Here is a 22,413-nt window from a genome sequence, read left to right as displayed (position 1 = left end):
AGGTAAGACACTGGTCAAAGTAGGGCTAGGCTCTCTCCATAGTAGAAGTGTTTTAAAAATAGTGAGGCTGACAATAATACATAACGGGCCAAAAGGGACAATATCTGCTAATAGTGAATTTGGGTGGTTACAAGACTTAATGCAAAGGTTGATGTTTATTAAAACGGATTAGATGTCTATGAGACGAGATAGAGAAGTCTTTTGCATCTGTCCTCACCACCTTTTTCAATCATCATTCTCGCGAAATTCTCCATTTATTTTTATAAGTACTCGGACCGAATCCTCCTCGAAAAATTGGTAAATAAAAATTAAAAAAAAAAATAAAAAAGAAATTAGAAGAGTTGTGGAGCACTTTAAAAGTTGAATGATGAGGGTTGAAATTAGAAAACGTTTATTTTTTTTTTCTTAATTGAAAAAGAAAAAAAAAAAAAAGTTGAAATGGGTTTGTTCTACAATGTTCTTGAACATTGTAAAGTCGAAATATAAGAAACTTTTTTCTTAAATATAAAAATAAAAAATAAAAAAGGCATTATCCATTTTATAATCAATTGCAATATTCTTCTATGATGAGATGCTTAGTTATAATTAATCACTAAATTAAGCCCACATAATCCAATCCCTACACGTATTACACCTTATTCTTTTCCTTAATCAATTCTATTTGTCGGCACCCTCACTTACTTTTAATGCTTTTTTTCTTTAATATAATTTAAACATTCTCAAAGATTTATTTAATTAATGTCGTGCTTGGGCAAGAGTAGTACTAAGTTACAAATGATATCAAAGCAATATCTCCCTTAGTAAGACGTGACTTGGAGACGAACCAAGGTGGAAGCTGGTAAGTATGTGACACTTAAGGTACATGAATAAATAGAAACCGTATCCAAATGATAGCGACCGTGAGGATAGGATGACTAAGAAAAACTTAAAGGATTGAAGGTTACTACTTATACCAATAAGATGCATTTTTTCGTTTTAGTGGATCAATCATAGCATGGTTTGCTTTAGGCGACCTTCTAAGAAATTTTATAGGATGCATGTGAGTGAGGATAAAATAGGTTGAAATGTGGTATACATGATAATCTTTACTCTTAGAAGCGAGAAGTAAATGGATTGACCATTGAATTTTCAAAACTGTTTCAAAAATACCCTTAAATTTACACTAATTTCATTAATACCTTTAATTTAAAAAAGAAAAAATTTTTAAAAAAATAATTAAAAAAACAAGTAAAATTTTAAAAATAAAATTAAAATGTTGGTAGATAATTTAGGAGGTGTTGATAGACAGTTTTTATCCATATATTGATAGTAAATTTTTTCATAAAGGTAAAGAAAATTAATGTTACTTTACAATTTTATGGGTATTTTTTTAAACTATAATACTAACGGTAAGTTTAAAGATATTTTTGAAGCAAAGTATTTACGGTTTTCATTCAAAATTACGGATAAGAGTATTTTTATTTTTTATTTTTACCTTAATTTAGTTAGAACAAATTATATAACCTTATTTTGGACAAGATGTTTGGGCCAACCGTACGAAAATCTCAAGGAAGTGGAAAAATTGCGGCCGAATGAGTTGGGTCAGTTGGGTCAGTTGGGTGAGTTGGGTTAGTTGGGCCAGTTGGGCCAGTTGGGTCAGTTGGGTTAGTTGGGCCGATTCGGTGGCCAACTCAAGGCCGTTATTCACAAAGCGCCGTACGATGCGAGGAGCCCAATTGTTCAAAGATTCTCGCTCCCTCTCCGTCTCACGATCGTTCCATTGAAGCCCTAGCTCCAACTTTCCCCCGCGCACCAGAACAGAACCTTCCAGATTCTCCTCTCTTTCGCTTTATTTTCCAATTCTTCAATTCTGCGGGGTAACCTTCTTCTAGGGTTTATCTCTCCATTCCTTGCTCAATTCCACTTCACATCACTCAATTCCTCCGAGGTATGCATTTTTCCTTTTCCGCTTTGGCCACAGATTCTTTGCTGCCTGCCGTTTTAGGTTATTTGAATTTCAGTAACTTTTGCTTTGTTTGCACAGAGAATACCTTTTTTGGTCGCTTTACTGCTTCCGTTTCCTAGAGCAACCATCGGCCTCCGGACGCTTGGAGGTGATAATTCTTTTTTTTTTTTTTTTTTTTTTTGACTGTTCATACGAACTTTATACGTTACTTAATTTTTCGCACTGACGTTCTAGGAATTTATTGGTATGTGTGGTTGTTTCTTGTTTCTTCTTTTTGTCAAATTGTTCCTTGGCTGCTTTAGCTGAATTTTCTAGCTGCTGTTGGAGGTTCTTTGAATTACTTGTTGTAGCTCTAGATTTTATTGCGTAGGAATAGAATGTTCACGCTTATCCTACCTGCATCACTGCTCTTTTGGCTGATGAGGCGAACTTTAGGTCTAAGGAGGGAAATGAAGGGAGGCTATTTGGATTGAGACCTAGGTTAACTTAACTCAACGGGGAAGAGATCAAGTGTGCTGATTCGTTATTATATATTTTATTATCCTGTAGTTTCATTGTTATTCTTTTTGTATAATTAGCTTTGAGGCATCTTTTGTTGGACTGTCTTGCTTGTTGTATGCCTTCTCCCTTGATTTTGCGTTCTTTCACTCTCCATGAAAGCTCAGTTCTCTTAAAAAAAGAAGGAAATTCAATACTCTTGGTAACTTTTCATTAATAGTTACTACCTTTTTGTTTACTTGAATTCTATGGTTGTCATTTTATCAGCATTTGGATTCTTCTAGACCTTCAGTTTTTTATTCTTGCTAATATCTATCTCTTGTATTATGAGCAGGGTTGGACTGCACAGAGTTGAATTTCTAGTGTTTTTTGAGTAAAAAGGGATACAAGTCAATGGATGACTGGGGTAATGCTATATGGTTTACGTTTTAGTCCATCATTGTTCACCTTTGCTGATTGAATAAGTAATGAGTCTCTATACAAAAAATGTTGTATATGGATATATGTTGGTCATTCCATCAATAATTTACCTCTGATTATTATTATTATTATCATCATCATTATATATTATAGGTAGCCTATTATTAGTACATAAAATAACACAACACTTGAAAACGAGTATGGAATGGATGAGAATAAGCTTAATAGTGCAGGACTTACGTACGACAAGGACACTACAAATAAATAATAAAAGGATGTATGTGTATGTTCTAAAGCTTCCAATTAAACACTGGTTGTGGTTTGAGAGACTGTAGATAGAGGCACGAGAGTTCATGTTTTATTAGCAAAGGAGCCGAGGAATAGATCTAATTTTGAGTTCAACTTCAAAGGAGTAAACGTTACAGGACAAGACAATCCGTAGTTGTGGATGTTGTGTTTTGAAGTTAGGTCTTGGTCATTCATTGCAAAAACACTTAGCTGAACAGATGTAAATGCTTTCAAACATCACGTATCATTACTTTATCAGTTCTTATTGTTCTATATGTCCCAACACATCTGGAGTTCAAGAAATAGTCATTTTAATGAAAATATCGAAGGATCCAGATGATGTGCTGTACATCAGTGCATTTTTTAGATGTGTTCATTTTGCATTAGTGCCTGATTTTATAACTCCAATCAATATGGTGTGCCTCTTTCTGAAGGGATGTGCATGCGTAATTTCTTTAATTAAAGAGTGCTTCATATTCATCTCCATTGTATTCTGTTGATATTGTATTTTTTGGTTCCTAAGGTTGTTAAAATTTGTAGCATTGCATTTTCTTGTCTAGTCATATCTCAAATGACTCTGCTTCCCAAAACATGATAAATGAATTGTCCTATTGCTATGTTTTTATTCTTATCTTTTTAAATAAATACAAAATTTCATTAAAATTATTTCATCTTTTTTTTTAATTTTTTTTTATTTGTTTAATACTTTGGAGGGGGGAGGCAATTATTGTGCCTTCCTTTCAAGTAGCTTGTTTGACAGTATGGAAGAATATTGTGGTGGTTCCACTATAATGATCAAGACTACTCAGTTTGAGCGAGAGTGGGAGAAGTGTGGAGCTAACCACTCTGTCATGTGGCAAAGGATAAGGAGAGTTGCGATTAGTTTTTTGACGAACTATAAATCCTTACCACTTCTCTCCACTGCTGATTTTATTGAATATCTTTAAAGATTAAAAATAAGAATTGAGTCCCTTTATATGTAACCTATTTGAAAATTTTAGTCATTATGTCATACAAATAATACTATGTTGTGTACAGTATACGGTAAATATCAAGTAAAAAATTCTCGAACTACAGTCTAGCAAACATGTTTAATGTTAAATTACAAATTGGATCCCTATGGTATTAAATGTTAGAATTAGTCCCTATGAGAGTTTTATCAAACCATAAGGACTAAATTGCAACTCAAATACCATTGGGATCGAGTTTGCAATTTAACCGGTGTATAATTTTGATTTTGAGGACAAGACATGGTGTTGGTTTTTGCATTCTGTGGAAAGAAGTTCTCTATTCTTAACCTAGCCCGTTGTGTCTCATGACTTGTTATAATCTTCCAAGATATTGGAAAATATTTTACAGTTTAATTAGCTGTTGTTCTCAGGCATTGAATAACTTTTTCTTAGCTTGAGAATGGAGATACCTATAGCAAATTTAGCTTTCTTTCTCGAGTTTCTGTATACTTTGTTTATCTGATAGTTGAGGCATAAAAGCTTACATATGGTATAGTCATATGTAGTTCCATATTTATCCTTGCTCTTAATTTTGTGACTCTAAGTTTAATCATCTAGGTGGTTTTGCTTACATATGTATATGTTTTCTTTTAGAGGATGAAAACATAACCCCACTCCAGAAGGAGCAGCCAAAGAATAAATGGGATGATGAGGATGTGGATGACGATGATGTGAAGGAATCTTGGGAGGATGATGATGAACCTGCACCGGTGAGAATTTATTGATTTTCTTGCTAATGATATGTTTGTTTCATTTAGTAGTGATGTTAAGACTGAAGATAATGCCGAAGGAGAATTTGGGTGATTCTTAATGATCACTACAGACTGCTAAGGGTCTAAACCACTCCAATGTTTTAAATATTGTGGTGAATTGTTCATTCTAAGGGTAGAAATCATTAATAGTTGTAGGAAGCTTTTTTAATATTCCTAAAACTGGCGGAAATGGAAGTCCCTTTTCCTTTATTTTGAAAGTTTGTGGAGCTCATGTAGAAACTACATTTTTGTTAAGGTTGGGGTTGGCATCAGTACATGGTTTTGAGAAGATGAATGGTTCAGAGCATGTAAAATCTAATAAATCTCTAACTCTTTAGTATGAATAACTTGTACATTGCCTGATGTATCCGTAAATTTGTTACCCCATTTCTTCTTTTGTCTTTTTGGTCTCACAGGCTCCAGTAGTTAAACCTCCACCAGAAGCCGCCCCAAAGAAACCTGCCGCAAAAACTATTGAAAAAAAAGGAAAAACTGCCGAGGTGGAACCTGAACAGCCTCTAGATCCATTAGCCGAGAAACTTCGCCAACAAAGGTAATATTAGTTTGCTTTGGTTTGTAGGAACTCTTAGCTTAACTTATATCTACTTATTCTCTGGAAGGAAAATAATTGAATCAGGAATTTGAACTTAAACATATTATGAATTATTTTATTGTGACGGGAGAATGATCCTTCCTACCAATGTTGTGTAGAGAAAGTAGGACATTGGAGCAACTATTTTGAATTTTCTTTTTATGCTTTCTTGTCCATTCCAGATCTCTTTTTGTCGCAGAATTATCTCTTACTCAATACTTCTCTTCTGAAAGCAGGCACCATTCCTGTTAACAATAAATGAGAAAAAGCATTCTATTTGTTTTAGAGTTATCTCCACTTTCAATGTTTATTCAGGGCAATTACGGGTTTTTGGAATAAATGTTCAAGTTAATTTTGGGAGGAATATGGAAAGCTATTTTCTCATTAAAGAAAAAGTTAGGAGCTGTTTGTTTGTTCTGTTCTGTCTACATTTTGTGCAAGTGTCATCAAACAGAACTAGATGACTGGTTTAATAATGGTCCAATACTTGGGACTTCTCATTGAATATAAATCTTTGAATTATGAATGTTATGCTCTTTACGGTCTAGGTTGATTATGAGCGTTTGATTTACTTCATACTGATTTAGGAGAAGTTATAAAGAACTATGAGAGATTTCTTATGGAAGAAGTTGCATTTGGTGTGATAAGGGTGGTATAGGATTGGAAATTTGGGTTGTGAAAATATTGCCCACTTTTGTATATGCTTATGGTAGTTTCCCTTTGAAACTTAAGACTTGGTGGTACCAAGTAATTACAAGGGCACATTTGTTTACTTAATTTTTGGATAGGGATTCACTCCTATGGTTGGATTTGGATCAGGGAAACCCATAGGTGGTATCTAATTGTCTTTTGGTTTTCTTGTTTCTTATTATGTCTTTTGAGCAAGATGGTTCTAGAGTTCCCTTTTGGTGTATGTTTGGCCTAAATAGAACCTACCATTTCCCTTTTGTATTCTATAGCCGTTTCAAAAAATGCCTTGTGAGGAGTCACCTCGCTTTGATATATGTTTATGTCGATTCTTTCTCGGTCTTGACATTTGCAAGTTAGCTTTGTTCCTTCATATAATCCAAAATGTTGGGCATCTTTTAAGTGCAATGTGGCCTATATTGCCCCTTTTGGAACCTATACTAGCCTTTGTGCTATTAAGGAGTCAGGAGGAAGTCTGTTAACTGTGGACTATGAATTGAGGACAATTCTCCATTATTTCGCTCTATATGAGTCGTTAGTTGGTCCTTACTTGCATGTGGAGGATGGATTGCAGACGCCCTTATCCTTGGAGAAGGTTAAAAGGGTGATTTTGGGTGGTTTTTCTTAGGCTTCTTCCAAGACAATTGGGAGATAGGAAGGATCTTTGGAAATTCGTTAGCAAATTCTACTTCAACAAAACCTTTGTTGCCTTATCCTGATAAGGCAACAAAGGTTAAGGACTTTAGACTAGTCTTATTACCTGTGTGTATAAGATTATCTCCAAGCTCCTTGCTAAAAAGCGTAATCTTATATCCAAGATCCTTGCTAACAAGCTTACAAATGTCCCCGCCTCAACGATCTCCCACATTAAAGGGTCTTTCTTGCTGGCAGGTAAATCTTAGAACAGGGCAGTGAGGATTATAGAGCTCAAAAGAAAGGTCATCTTTAAGATCGACCGGGAGAAAGCCTACCATCACCTAGATTTGGTCTTTTTAGATTAGGTGATGGAGAACGGGAGACAAGGAATTTAAAATTAACTGACATAAAAGAAATTTGAAGGTGATACCCGCTGAGGCAAGTCAAAATGACTTACAAAAAATATGTAAGTTTTGAAAAGTAGCATTTAAAATAACAAAAAAATGTCAAGGAAGATGACTTGATCTGAAGGGCATTTTCTGCAGCTGCGCGGTCTACACTCCATTTGAGAAAAAATAAAATAACATGGAATGAGATAAATACTCAATAAACAACCTACTTGTAGGCTTTCGTCGTACTTATACTTTATAACATATACTTAGGCAATGTGTTCAACTATAATCCTTGGCCAATAACTCGGCTCTTGTCTATTCTTGTTGTATAAGGCTTATGCATACATTCTTCTATACACTTCTACTCTAGGAGTGTATACTTATTAGGCTCTAAGGTAAGCTTTAGTTTACTTGGCCCTTGTAACAGGCTTTAAGTACAAGACCCTTATGTTGCACTTTGAGATACATGGCCCTTATGATGGACTTTGAAATATGTGGCCCTTATGAAGGGCTCTAAATTACATGGCCCTTATGACGGTCTCTAAGATACGTGGACTTTATGAAGGGCTCTGAGATTTAACCTAAGCCCTTTCCATGGGGTATGTGCTATTTTGTGGGGGAATGAAACAACAAAATCATTAGAGGGCACTAGAGTTCCTTCAGCGACGTTTGGTTCCTTGTTATATTTTTTGTTTCTCTTTGAGCCTATATTTTTAGTCTCTTTTTTAATTATTTACTTGGTTTTATTTCTCTTGACGGGAAGCCCTTTTTTGTACTGTGGCTCCTTTTTGTGGGCTTTTTCTTTTCTAGATGCCCGTATATTCTTTCATTTTTTCTCATGAAACAACAAAAAAAATACAAAGAGCTTCTATTTGTCTTTGGCTGGAACTAGTGGTATACTTTATATAAGATCTTAATCACGTGCTGGGGCTTTGTTTTTTGTTTCCAAATTGTGGCTGGCAGGTTAGTGGAAGAAGCAGATTATAAGTCCACTACCGATTTGTTTAAAAAGAGTGGTGATGAGAAGACTCTTGATAATTTCATTCCAAAATCAGATAGTGACTTCTTGGAATATGCAGAGCTGATCTCTCATAAACTTCGCCCCTATGAGGTTTATACAATTTACCTTGATCATTATTTCTGCCCATCAATGTATGAACATAGCTTATTCTCACGAGTTTCCCCCAAAAAATTATTGTTGCAGAAAAGTTTCCATTATATTAATCTGCTCAAAGATGTCATTAGACTGTCGATGACCTCTTTGAAAGCAGCGGATGCGAAAGAAGTTGCCTCTTCTGTCACTGCACTTGCCAATGAAAAACTAAAGGTGGAGAAGGATACCAGTAAAAAGAAAACGGGTAGGTGTTTACATTTATAATCCCCTTATCGTCTTCCTTTTTTTTTTCTTCTGAACTATTTCAATCCTACCAGACCAAATGAATGTGTTGATGTTTGTGTATTTGAACTGCTTCATTTTTCCCTCTTGTGTGGAACTTCTGCAGCTGTGAAGAAGAAGCAGCTCCATGTTGAAAAGGCAGTTGATGACATGATTGTCAATTCATTTGATGATATCGACGAGTACGACTTCATGTAATTGTCCCATTTCAGCATTCTAGCCCGAGCGTCATCAGTTTTTGTCCTGCGAATGGAGGTCAGATTCTTCGGCGGCATATTTCTCCCCTTTAATACAACAATAGATTGGTTCCCGAGTGTCGTGTCTAAATAAGGTTAATGTATTAGACTTGTGTATGACATATCATTATAAATTTTGCTCTTTTATTTTCTTTTTATTTTTTCTTTTTATTTTTTTTTTGTTTGATAGAGATTGTTCAAATCGTCTTTGAGAATGTACAAGAATGCGTAGTCATTTCAAACTCAGATTGTCAAATTTTGTATGTTGTGACGATGCTTCCTTTTACCTGAATTACATTTTCTTGCAAAAGGTTGTAAAATTTAAGGTTTTGTTGGGGAATTCGATCGAGAGCCAAGAACGAACTTTCAGCTAATTCCACATTGAATCCCACAATTTATTCTTGCTCAATATGAAATCGGACTTTCGTTTTAGATAATATTTCTGTTTGAACTCAAAAAATAAATAAAATCTCGATCGGATGCCTTCCTCTTTCATTTTCTTATTATTTTTAATTTATTGGTAACCATCTAGCATTTTCTGAATTTATTGATAATTTTTTTTTGTCCATATATTTATGAACTTTGTGATTTATCTCAAAATATTCTAAAAGATTTAATAATACCTTTTAACTTATTATAAAAACTAAAAACTAAAAATCAAATAATTATAAACCGAACCTTCAAAAATGGGTGGCAATCATGTATTCTTTATACACATTTTAATTTAAGCTAATAGTAAGAATATTTCAGGAATATTTTCTATAATTTAGTTTAGAAAAAAATAATAATAAAGGCAGCAAAAAATCATAGAAAAAAAAAAAAACAAAAAAGAAGAGCGAAAAGGCTTTAAATAGACCGACCCATCAGGAATCATTGGCATTATAATAAAAATGAGTAAGGTTGTGGGTTGACAATGAAGCAAATAACAGATGAAGACTGCTAGGAATAATCAGAGTAATATTACTATAATTCCTTCATATATCCCCGTATGTATCGTTCCAGAGAAGAGAAGAGAAGAGACAAGAAAAGAGGCAACCCCCCCTTACTAATTTACTCACAACCATAAGAGGAAGTGGGGGAAAATTTTAGGAGAAAGACCAAAGCACTTCAGTTCTAAGCACCCTCCCAGAGTTAGTTTCCACCAAAGCAGAGCAGCCGTCGCCTTATAAACTTCCACATTCAGTTTCTTTTGCCAATGAACCAATGTAGTATTCATGGACCAATCTTTTAATGCAACCCACTTCTTCTTTTTGGTTTTGTCAGAGCCTCAAGAAACCGAAACATCCAGCGATCTAGCATTCCTGTCATTTTTTTATATATATCATTTTTTGAAGCTAAGAACTCAAATGACCCAGAATCATATGGTCTACTACTTTTGGTTATTTTGGTTAACATGATTCCAAAATCAACTACAAAACGACAACAATAATTTATTTCTCGAACCTGTCACCGCAAAGGTGCCTCCTAACACAGCACACAGCCGAGTTATGAAGTGGAGAAAACTTCGTCTTTCTTCTTTGATGGTCACAGTGATTGGTGAAAGATCATATAAGAAGTAAACAGCTGCAAATCATTAAAAAGGATGGTAAGTTCCAACCTGGCCTTTTAAGGAGTCTTAGTCTCTGTCGATATATACTTTTTCTATAGCCTATTCCTCATATGGTAAAGAAGCATACCGTTCCTGGTAGTAAAATAATATATATCATAAAGGAGAGGCCAAAGGAAATTAGGGAAGAATACCAAACTGCATTAACCAACCTGGCCATGTTCTTTCAGAGTTGGTCATAGGCGAGAAATATTCAGTGACTGAAAACTGATTGGTAGGCAACACATCTTTTGAGATATATCTATATTCAGTTGGAACAATCTGCAATGAAACATGAAAAAAAAAAAAAAAAAAAAAAAAAAAACATGTAACATGGTTAAATCCAGTATCCACTCGTTTATCGATAAACCAATAATAGCTAATGAGAGAGGAAGTAGACGATACGAGTAAAAAATGATTCCTAATTGGAACAAAGGCCAGCCAGCCAGATTCACGTCCAGTACAAGGACCCTATATTTTCAAAAAATAATTTTACCATCTAATTTCTCTCAGATGTCATTTAGTACGATTTCCTGATTTACAAATCAGTTCAGACTGCAATACAAGCACACGGGTAATAACATATTTTGCTTACCATGGAAAATAGATTTCTGTTTCCCTTAACATGAGAGGGAGAGGGAGAGAGCCCCTCACCTCCAATTTTGGAATGTGTAGTAATATATATTAAGTCATCATGCAAACTATGAAATAAAAAATTATGCACATGTATCTTAAGGCGGAAAATGGATTTCTACCTTTATATAATATTTAAAGGTCCCACTTGTGTCATGTAAAATTCGAACTGTACCATCAAGAGGGTTGTGAATTCCAGGGTATTTTGGACCGAAAGACAAATCGTGAATCATGTGACTGACATTCACATGTTTAGACCCATCAAAAATCTGCAAAAACAGCAGAGAAAAATCAAACAAACCACTGGAAGGAACAAGCTTCACAGAAAGACATCACGAGAAAGAGGAAGAAATAAAAGGAAACCCATCATGAATTAGAATAAGACTCCCAAAGTAGTGTCAATTTCTACGGCATGAACCATGTCAATAAATATTGGAGGGAGATCATTATCAGGGCAAAGAAACGACACCAAACAAATGAATTACAGTGAACTAACCAATTGGGCCACAAAAATGTTCAAGCCATGAACTGAAATGTGGAAGTTCCCAGCAACCCTCTGAACATCTAGAACCCCATAAACCTGCAAAAGAGATTGCATTTGTCTTTTATCTACGAATCAGCAGGTAAATAATCTTACATGAATTTTCCATATGGACTACCCGACAGCCTTCTCCTTCTGCTATTGCTTGCTTAACCTTTTTTACCAAAGCTTCAGCAGCTTGATCAAAGCCATGTATATGAGGATGATCTTTCTCCTTATCATGATCTGTCAAAAAGTTATCTAAAGTTAACTCTATTTTGATACAAAGAATGAGAAGTAAATGGACCTCATTCTATAACCACCTAATTCACAATTCAATTATAAAACAGCTTAAGGCTTTTTACGAGGCCAGAACTAGACTTCTGATAAGAGCTGGAGTTTGTTCATCAACAAGGGTACAGTGGCAAGGGAAGAATTAGAGAGCTTCCCCTTTTCTCCCAATACAGTCAACCACAAATGTCAAAAGAAAAAGAAACCCTACCAGCCCTTGCTAACAAACTATATATACACCCATTCACACAAACATCCTCCCAGGCCCACTCCTAACCAACTTTCACCCAAATTATGGCCCACCCTCTCTCCTCACGTGTCTTCTCTTGTATACATATTTAATAAGAGGTTCATCACTACTCGAGCCCCAAAGAACCACCTTGTCCTCAAGGTGGAAATTTGGAAATTGAGATGCAATGTGAGTAGCATCCTCCCATGTAGCCTCGGTGACATCAGCTTCTGCCCAACAAATTAACACTTCAAGATGGAAGCATCTTTGGTCGACTGCCACAACCCAACAATTCAGAAGGCTAGACTTGAATCAATAAATAAGGAGTTATGTTGGGGGGAAAAGTATCACTGAAATAGTGTGCCACACAGCCTTTCACAATTGAGAAATATGAAATACTGAGTGTACCCTTTACTCCTTCAGGCAGAGATAAATTATAAGCCACCGAATCCACTCTCCCTACTATTCGAAATGGTCCAACATACCTACCTTGGGGCTAGTTTGACATTGATAGACTTTATCAAAGTTCCTTGTCTAATACAGATTCATAACTTCAAATACACCCAATCTCTAACCTCAAACGCAGCCTCCCTTTGCTTGCCATTTGCCACAGTAGTCATGTGTTGTTGATTAGACTTCTTTAGCACATTTAACTCAACAAAGAACCCCTGTTTCTTTTATTTCCACGATTTCAACAAGGATTTCAATGTTACTTGGTAATGCACCAATGTGGGATCGCCTTTGAGAAGGATGTTATAGATTTACCTGGTGTGAATAGCGACTCCAGATTTTGATGATTCGTTGAGATATCCCCCAAAGTAATGAGCCACTGTGTGCACAAGAAAAAAAAGGCACTTACTAAAAGTATTCGGCAAAAAATCTTGCACTATCATTACTTCCCCCCATCGTCAACACAACCGGCTTACAGGTCTCTATTCCATGCATGGAAGCTCAGATTCCAAGCATCAGACTATAACCCTCTGTTTCACTGATGGGCAATTTCAATTCCTCCACCAAGGATGAGGAATAAAATCGTGTTGCTTCACTGTCAAGTCAATATCACCACATCTTTAGACCCTATAGTTCCCTAAACCTTCTGTGTTCTTTATGACCCTAACCTCATTTAAATGATGGTGTTTTGGATTTTCCTATCCCTTCCCGTTTAAATCCGACACCTAGGCAGCTAGGGTTAAAAAAAATTGTATGTGCTGTAGAACCAGCCCATATGTAATTGGCTTCCCGTTAACAGCTGGGCTTGGGCTTCCACACTTTGGATTCAAGGCAACTCTCCTCTTCCTGATGGAACAGTTTATCATCAATTTTCTAGGTCATCTCCATTTGGAATGTCAGCCCAGCCCAATCTGCATCTCTACTTTGATATCCTCGTGCAAGTCATCAATGAATTTCCCCTCATGGCATCGTCATCCAACAAGGCCAACGATGTTGAGCACTCCTCAAATTTTTCACGATATTCCTTCATGGTAATTTTCCTGTTTCGGAGCGGAAAAACATTTGTGCAATGTATCTTGTTTGTAAGCAAGAATTATCATAAAATTAATTGTCAGAATTCCACCCAACTTTCGATCCGACGCTGTCGTTCTGCACAATTGTGCCAATGCAACGCCACTCCATCCAAGCACAACAATGTTGCATCCAATTTCTCCAACTCCGACAATCGATTAACAAAATATTGCTCAACTTGATGAAGCCAGCCATAGGGATTTACACCTTCAAAAACTAGAATCTCAAGCTTCCTAAATTGCATATCAAACAGGGGTGTCAATGCCTTAACCAAGTTTGTTTCTCCACTATTTCCCCCTAAATCAACTGTTGATGTCATTAGCTCCTTTATTTTTTTCCCAGCCCTTTGCCGCTGGAAGCAATAACTGCTTCTGTTAACTTCAATCCTTCCAACTGACTTGATACCTCGTGCATCCCTTCTTGATAGCCTTAGCCACATTGCTCACCACCGCTCACTCAATGTCCACCACATTGCTCACCACCGCTCACTCAATGTCCAACTTCATTGTCTCTAGAACCAAACTAGTCTCCTTCTCTACATCCTGAAACTCTGTCATCCTTCCTTCTGAGTCTACATCCTCACTTCCATTCACGTAGCCATTCCCAGGCATGAACCTGCTCTAATACCATTATTGATAAGAGCTAGAATTTATTTTATCAAGAAGGGTCTAGTGCCAAGGGAAGAATTAGAAAGGTCCTCTTCTCTCCCAATACCATCTTCACAATTGTCAAGCAAAAAAGATACCCTACCAGCCTTTGCTAACAAACTATATACACGGCCATTCAGAAAAAAAAAAAAATCTCGTGAGCCCACTACTAATCAAATTTCACCCAAATTATTCCCCACCCTCACACCTTACGTGCCTTGTCTTGTGTACATATTAGATAGGAGGTCTATCAACATCTCATGAAATAGTGGAGCTTAGCATCATAAGTATACATCTATCTGAAGGGGAAAAGTCACATGTTCACAACATTGAGCTCAAGATTCTCTTAGAAGTATAATATTCAAAATGGGGAATATGCGATTAAGAAAATAGATGTTATAAAAATTTCATCAAGTTAATTACAGGTTCGTTGCTATTTTAAAGAGAGAATCAATGAGACAAGATGTCTTAGTAAAATCAAATGTACTCGAGAAAAGCAGAAGGTTATCTTTATTTACTAAGGCTAACAAAAGGTGATGATATATAGCTAGAGGCACCCAAAGCAATCACCTAAGTAGGAGTACTTGACATAAAGAATTGTTGCACACCAAACTTTCCTCGTCTATGATACCTCTTGGGCTTGCATAGAAAACACGTGTCTTGAAGTTCAACTAAGTTCAAAATTGGGCAAAATTGTTTCAACAAAGAGGTCGTTGGATCCATGCCCAATGTTTCAACAAGGATTGGGTACACTGATTGACCTATTTGATTCAACAAGGAGGTCATGGGAACGATGTCCCATTGATTGGATCCCTTTTCAAGTTTAAGGCTAAGATTACAACACTTACTTAAGTTTGAATTGCAATTTGATGAAAATGAAAACTTCTGGATACAAATAGACAAGTTCAAAGGTAAAAAATGATTTTTTTTTTCCCTATATTAAAGTTTCCCAGAAAAAATATAAGAAAATAATAAACTTTAGAGACAAATTATTGTGTAGACAATGGAAAAAAGGCAGTACCATGCTTGTGATCAGCGTGTTCCTTCTCCACGAGGTCAGACAGATATTCAGTGCCGATGATATGGCCATTGCTGTTTAGACGAAGCTGCAGAAAGCCAGAAACTCTGAACTGATCAGCATGCATATAGATTAGGCAATTAAATTTGCAATTATTGTAGTAAGTGCAGTGCATAGCAAAGAATATCTGCTGGTAAGCATATACGGATATGAACATATGAATGTGAAACGTAATAATCCTAATTTGGGTTGCACAAGTTTAATTAAGATAAAGTGCCGTACTCAGAAATATAAATCTATAAGTTTAAAGGCTAAAATGGTTAGATATATCTTGTAAATGTTATGATCTGGGGAAACCAACTCTGAAGTTTCTTTTCTTTTCTTCTTTTTCAGGAAAAGGAAACAACTTTTCATGCCTTCCATGAAAATGTACCACATTCTTTGGCCAATGAAGCAATAGATGCTCTCTCTCTTCCCCTAAATCATTTCTAATTATGGTAAAAGATTCTACGGAGTATTGCCATAGTAGGATATGAAACAAATCCTTTTTCTTTTTTGAAAATAAGAAGTTTAGTATGAGGACTTCGCGTAGTGAGGTAAAGATAAAGGCAGAGGAAAAGAAGAGAACTTCTCCCTCAGATTGAAATGGAAGCTGCAGGATTGGGTGTACATTGTGATTGAGAATGTCCTAAGAATCAGATATTCTACCGGAAATGCAAGAAGATGGATGTAGGACAATAAGAAAGCTCGCTTCAACAAAAATAAACAGAACATTGTGATAGACCCAGTGTTCTCAAGGCGACCCCAGGCGCCTGCCTATGGTGAGGGGCGAGGCAACCAGGGGTCATTGCGCCATGAAGGCAGCCAAGGCGAGCTCCTTCAACGACGCGCTAGCCTGGCAGCGCATTTGGTCCCCTTTCTGCAGCTTCACCATGCATGAAGTGGAACGCATAGTATTCAGCATTTTTTTAGAGTTTTCTGGGTTAAAAAATCAAAGAAGATGAAGAAGAATTCATCATTAGTATTAATCTTAGATTTTCTTGGGTTCAAGAATCAAAGATGATGAAGAAGAATAACCAAAGTTGAAGAGAAAAGAGAGAAGAAAATTCGAAGAACCTGTCTGTGTTCAAGCTTCAACCTCACATGCCTACCACTCTTTTTAGAATTTTCATGCATCACTCACGAAGTACTAGAGTTGAGCAAGTAATAGCACTCACATGCATGCTTAGTTGCCATGTGGAAGTATTAATAATTCTAATTCTTAGCTTGTACTTTATTTACTTCAAATATTTTTTGTTCAATTTCAGTTCATTAATGTGTTATGTAATCTTGTATTTAACAACTATTTCTTAATATGTATCTAAATGCTTATTTCTTTATTTTTTTCAATTATTTAAATTACTAGGGAATTGTTTTACCAATACTATATAATACTTATTTGTTATTTAATTAGCTGTCCTTGTTTCACCCATGCCTTTTTGTCGCCTCTCTGTCTTGAGGCAATTATAAAGCCTGCTGCCTTAAAGTGTGCTTTGCGCTTTGAAAATGCTAAATAGACCCAAGTCACTAAAGTGTATAAACGAAAGAAAGGAAGGAAGGAGGGATTGAGTGATGTAAATATTTGAGTTTTGAGGATTGTTTTGAGCAGGAGTGCGTACCATAGTTTTGTAGCGACCACGGGTTTATACTTTTTGGTGTGAGTTTGTTAGGGTATTACTTAAGGCTACTTTGGAAAGAGAGCGGGTATCTTTTTACACTTAGTTGGATTCTAGCTCTTGATGAATGTTGTTGCTCCAATGAATAGTAGATGGTTGATTGGCAAGAATGTCAGTTTTCATCGCTCCTTTCCTCATGGGATAAAAAAGAAAAGATTTGATATCGTTGGCAGAAGGCTTCCACTTCAGGAGAAACGTGGCAATGCCATGAGAAGCTGTCTTTTTGAAGAAAAAGGAAGGGTGAATTCTCAATCTAATCCCTAACAACCTGGAGACGTGTGGATACATGTTTCAGCATCTAAATGTCTGCTCTAGCAGAATTTTTTAGAAGCTATGACAATAATTCACTCGTACCTTCATCTCTAACTCTGATTCAAAGCTCATTTCCTCATCCAAGTAAAAGAAGTCACTCATTTGGCTGCCAAGAATGATATAATTTACTTGCATATAGTTATGGGCGTGAAAAGAGAACTAAAAAGTTATGGACTAAGGTCAGGAAAGCAGTTGCGAGGGGCATATGGTCGGAGGAATCAACATCTTATTAAGGTAAACAAAGTAAATCGAGGAAAGATTGGAACTTAATATGAACTAGCTTCTTGATGTGTGCTTCCAAAACAGAGAACCGACAACTCTTTTGATGTAATTAATCTCGCTCAGGTGCTTTCTTGTAGAATTCTAAAGGATGTTTCTTAACATTAGATTCATAGGCTAACGCTTCAGATAGCAAAAACTTTTAAATAACGGAGATTACCTACAAAACTACGATATTTTTATTAAATACATACCTATTTTGTATTTTCCTTCCATAGAATGCATTTATAACCAGAAAACATTCATAAAATTAGAATTAATCTCATGTGCACGCTCAACAAATTTCAATATACGTGAATCATAAAATGATTTACACATAAGATATGATATGCAACAATAACAAGATATCAAATAAATCTAGATGTTTCTAGGCTAATAGATAACAATTTCCTTTGAAACAATCGTTTAATTGAGGTTTCCATTAGGCATACTCGTCTACAACATTTGATGATGCAGAAATGTTTGATATTGCCTCCACAATGATTGAATAGTTAAAATTTGTGTTCTATCTAGAAACAGTTAATGGACTGTGGCGCTATTGCTTCTTTTGCCAATGCATGGTTCTTCCTCTTTTTTTTTTTTTTTTTTTTTTTTTGGGGGGGGGGGGGGCATTGAACGAGAAATTATCTTACTTTCCATATATTTGTGTCAAGATCCACTTCATGCTTGCCCGACATATCGATTGCATCTACACTTAACACTGAAACAATATAGAAAAACTGAGCATTTGCAAATTTCACTCCTAAACAACTGTAAAGATATTATTATAAGCAAAGCAATATTGTGAAACCAATAGCAAATGAAAAGACAGTTAAATACCAACCGTCACAAGGTAAAGAAGGAAAAGTCATGTTTATGTGAATGGGAAGAGTTTCTCCACGTTTCAAGTCTACCGACATCTGTCATAAGCACAATGTTAAACTATCGAAAACATGCCCAACTTTAAACAGTTCTAAGAATAGGAAAAGAAAAGCTAAAGATACAATGATAAATCAAACTACTGGTTCAATACTTTCAGAAATAACAAGATGAAGTATTTGGTTGCATACCATTAAATTGGTTGGACACGTGGATAATTAGAATTAATAATTTATTTGCTCAAAGATACTCTAAATTCAAAACTTTATTACTGATCCTCAGTACTTCGCCCAAGAAAATTACAACTCCAAGTGCCTTTAGGATATATGTTACATCCAAGCCACAGCTTGGAGTCCAGGCAGAAGGCAATGCATGAGCCAGCAAGGTTAGGCAAGGTCTTACACCCTAGCCGCACAACATGCACTGCCATTCCTCAGTTGAACTAGGCAGCAACACGTAAAAGCACTGTATGGCAGACATGGGAAGGCAAAGCCTCCACAGTGCACATAGATATGCACATTCAGGATGCTTAGAGGAGCTGGTGGTAAATGAGTGCACAACTGCTGAGCAAGACAGTCATGCATAGGCAGCACATGACCTAGCATTTAACATACGCTTCATAGCAGATGGCAAGACATAAGAGAGGACCTTGAAGCTATGCCAGGGAGAAGTATGGGTGTACATGGAGTATGCATTGAAACTAAACATTCCTGCATATGTGTTAATAAAGGCTGACAGTGTAGTTCCATAATAGGTGTGCATTTTTTTGCAATCTAGGTGAAGTTTGTATGACCTGAGCACATATGACAGGAACGTGATCTTGTCACCTCAAGCTCAGGGAGGACTTGGCATTGGCAAACTAATTAGAGATAAGAGGTCATGTTAACAAAATGGATCAGCTGGCTCTATTACGATGATGATTCTCTTTCAAGGGTGTTTACTTTGAGAATGTATACATGGATTACACATGGTCTGACAAAAAGAACAAGTGCAGTAGCTCAAGAAGTCCAAAGAAGTTTGGGGGACCTCTTCAACCTATATATTGAGATGATTAGAAAACAAATGAATAAGAGGTAGTCTAGATCAATGATAGGAAAGCTAAGTGATGTGAAAAAAACTCATGAAGCATCAATTTTCTTTACCTAATAGGAGTGATTACAATGTGAGGGCTGCGTGGTCACTTCAATGCCAGATAAAAAGTAGATCTATTGGAGGAAGGGATTTTAGATGGAAATATGTGAATAGGGAGGTAGTGGTACCAGAGCTCCCTCTTGCACATGCTGAAGTACAACAAAATGAAAATTAGTATGAAAACGGTTCAATCACAACTGTGTTCCATCCATGGAGAGAGAGATACGGTGACTCTACTAGAAGGGATGAGCCCAAAACTCCAAATTTCTTACAAAACTATTTTCCCAAAGAGCATTGAAGAAGTTTACTATGAAACATTTCAAGTCATTGTTACTAATCCCATTGCAAGTTGACATAAAAAGAAAAGAATTTCCTCTTTCTAAGACAATACCATTTATATCAACTAATGAGAAGGTTGGAGGAAACTGAGAGGACGCAATCCTTCGTCACATAATTGAAACTAACCCTTCTGTCGAAAATAATTTTTTCCTTACTAACAACCAGAATGCTTATACAGCAATAAAATTTAGGAAGCTATGTTTCAAGGTTTTAGATGCTTAAGGGTATTTTATTGAGCCTACCAAGAGTTAATATTTTCTACCTGCTATGTGATCCTGTACTATGTAGGAGAGTTAAAGTATTATTGATCAGTGCTGTCAAAGCAATTATGAGGCATATGGATAGAGAGGAATCTGTGCATACTCAAAGGCAAACAAGTTAAAAGGGAGAAAAGATTAGGATTTTCTAAACAGTATATAGCTTCTCGGTATGTTCTTCTAAGGAATTTACTAAGTATTATTTTAACATAATCAAATCTTCAGTGGAAGGATAAGTCATTATATAGGCTCATGGCATACTTTTAATTAAAAGTTACAGCTATTGCCCAAAACACGTCAAAGTGTTTAATCTCTCATCATAGCTTTAAACATAATTGAATCTTATCCACGTGTTCTATCAATATTCCTTAGGTTTTCCATTGTTGGGGCGATTTCTTCTGATACTTTTAAAGGGAAAGTTGAGATCCTTTATTTCATTAAGTACTCTTGTATCTATCAAATAAATACAATATCCAAAGGAAAATGTTTGTACGGATAGAAAATAGAGAGTGTAAACCTGATGAACCGTATATGTGGCGAGGTAATATCTCAGTTCGTGAAAAAATAGTGTCGCCATTATGACCAATCCAATAACAGACACTGTTAACACAGACAAAAAAGTTATTAGGGGAACAAAACAGAACAACTGAGCATATATATATATATATATATATATATATAAAGCCAAAGAAGTAGAAGAAAGCTTGTCAAAGAGAACAATCAGGACGTTTGCAGGATTTATGACAATAAACAAAAGAAACACAACAACGGACAATAATAAGGAGATCACTTATTCTTCCTCCACGCTTAACAAACACTTCGAGTTTTCAACCATAATGACAATATGAAGCATAAATTGTCGAAAAACAAATCGTAAAAGTAAGAATTCAAATAGAGAAGAGTGGCATCTTATATTACCTAGCGCCCCAGTTTGAGTTTTCTGCAACAAATGCTCTTCTGCTCGAGGAAACGCATCCAAGCTCTTAATCGTCTGCTTTAAACCCATTTTCACCTCCTATCATTGAAAAAAACAACGCAAAAATATGTAAAAAATTATAAACAACAAACTCAAACAAACATCTTGAATATCTAAACACGGAAATTTCAACGTCTTCCATCAATGCCAAAACCAACCCTTGCCCACATAATTGAACATTCAGAATTCGCAGAGCAGCCAATACAGACATGAAGATAATCAATAAGACACAGAACTCGGAATACAGAAAATCCAGAACCTCAAAGATCCGTATCGATTACTCAAATTGGAGATCGAAATGTCACTTTCTCGGAAACCTTAATGGCGTAGATTTTAGAAATGAAATGAATTTCAAGCAGAGATCAACAGCAAGAACCAGAAATGAAAGAAAAATGTAGGAATCGAAGGCGTTGTACCGAATGAGGAAGGATGAAGAACACGATCGTTAAGGTTGGGGAATTTTGCGCGACGGAAGAAACCCAATGATTAGGCTTGGGCCTAAGATTTACTCAAATTACTCTGCCCAAAACAATTAACTAATATTATTTTTTTTTTAAGAATTTTAAATTATCCTATACCATATAAAAAATATATAATATATATATATATAAATTCTTACTATAAAAATTAAATAAATAAATAAAAAAAAAGGGTCACTGTTTTTTTAATTAAGAAAATAATTTAATATAAAATATGAGCGAGAAAATACATTGAAAACAATTAAAAATATGTTATAGGCTAAAAGCGAATAAATAATAACCACAAATTTAATGACATATAACTCGAGTAGAAAAAATTGACAAATAGTCATGTTCCGATATAGTACATCTGAGACATTTTATATATAGTGGATGTAGACGTGATTTTGGTGAACGGTCATACACCCCCATATTGTCATGACATGAATAGTGAGACCTAACTATACATGAAAGCAAGTAAAAGAGGTCCAGAATTGGCATACGACCATAGACAACACGCCTTGGACAAATAAGACCGAAACATTTGACACGCACCCATAGACAACACGTTTTGGATAAGTATAACCATGACGTCTGACGTCTAGCCTCGCCTAGCCGTGCATTTCGACAATTACCATCATAACAACACACCACCAAAATACGCTAATTAAAAGAAATAAATTTTAGTTCCAATATTTACTCGTCCATCACCATAAGCGTGCACGATAGGTTCCAAATTCTTTTGTAGGTTGAATAACTTTGAATCATGTGAGGAATGTTAGAAGGAAAAAT

General features: G+C 35.8%; 2 protein-coding genes across 3 annotated transcripts; one reads left to right on the top strand and one right to left on the bottom strand.

Moving 5' to 3' along the window:
* Positions 1 to 1,744: 1,744 nt before the first annotated feature.
* LOC111809452 (uncharacterized) lies at positions 1,745 to 9,144 on the top strand. Its single transcript, XM_023695920.2, has 8 exons — positions 1,745 to 1,927; positions 2,024 to 2,093; positions 2,778 to 2,849; positions 4,756 to 4,871; positions 5,330 to 5,466; positions 8,184 to 8,331; positions 8,425 to 8,578; positions 8,723 to 9,144. Exons 3-8 carry the CDS (start codon positions 2,837 to 2,839, stop codon positions 8,812 to 8,814), a joined length of 660 nt encoding a protein of 219 aa, XP_023551688.2. The 5' UTR covers positions 1,745 to 1,927; positions 2,024 to 2,093; positions 2,778 to 2,836; the 3' UTR covers positions 8,815 to 9,144.
* Positions 9,145 to 9,694: 550 nt separating this feature from the next.
* Positions 9,695 to 21,704, bottom strand: LOC111805407 (uncharacterized). Of its 2 annotated transcripts, none has more exons than XM_087125935.1 (12): positions 21,580 to 21,704; positions 21,106 to 21,202; positions 20,705 to 20,787; positions 18,426 to 18,501; positions 18,235 to 18,302; positions 15,300 to 15,384; positions 11,730 to 11,836; positions 11,567 to 11,650; positions 11,193 to 11,339; positions 10,611 to 10,719; positions 10,296 to 10,415; positions 9,695 to 10,153 (listed from the first exon to the last, which is right to left on the bottom strand). In XM_087125935.1, exons 2-12 carry the CDS (start codon positions 21,191 to 21,193, stop codon positions 10,080 to 10,082), a joined length of 1,041 nt encoding a protein of 346 aa, XP_086982061.1. In that variant the 5' UTR covers positions 21,194 to 21,202; positions 21,580 to 21,704; the 3' UTR covers positions 9,695 to 10,079. The 2 variants fall into 2 exon arrangements, with proteins under 2 accessions (XP_086982061.1, XP_086982063.1); XM_087125937.1 differs by lacking the exon at positions 21,580 to 21,704 and adding an exon at positions 21,423 to 21,573.
* Between the last annotated feature and the right edge of the window lie 709 nt (positions 21,705 to 22,413).

Source organism: Cucurbita pepo, chromosome 1 (assembly GCF_057944985.1).
Source record: "Cucurbita pepo subsp. pepo isolate OVF chromosome 1, ASM5794498v1, whole genome shotgun sequence".
Taxonomy (NCBI): Eukaryota; Viridiplantae; Streptophyta; class Magnoliopsida; order Cucurbitales; family Cucurbitaceae; genus Cucurbita; species Cucurbita pepo.
Note: the sequence above shows the minus strand (reverse complement) of the source record. Positions and strands in the feature narration are given on the sequence as shown.

Coding starts and splice junctions, on each gene's coding strand:
- LOC111809452 (XM_023695920.2), top strand. Junction 5,467..8,183: donor GAGAAACTTCGCCAACAAAG/GTAATATTAGTT, acceptor TGTGGCTGGCAG/GTTAGTGGAAGAAGCAGATT. Junction 8,579..8,722: donor TACCAGTAAAAAGAAAACGG/GTAGGTGTTTAC, acceptor GAACTTCTGCAG/CTGTGAAGAAGAAGCAGCTC.
- LOC111805407 (XM_087125935.1), bottom strand. CDS start 21,193: ATGGGTTTAAAGCAGACGATTAAGAGCTTGGATGCGTTTCCTCGAGCA. Junction 20,788..21,105: donor AACTCAAACTGGGGCGCTAG/GTAATATAAGAT, acceptor CTGTGTTAACAG/TGTCTGTTATTGGATTGGTC. Junction 10,154..10,295: donor AGGCACCTTTGCGGTGACAG/GTTCGAGAAATA, acceptor AAAAAATGACAG/GAATGCTAGATCGCTGGATG.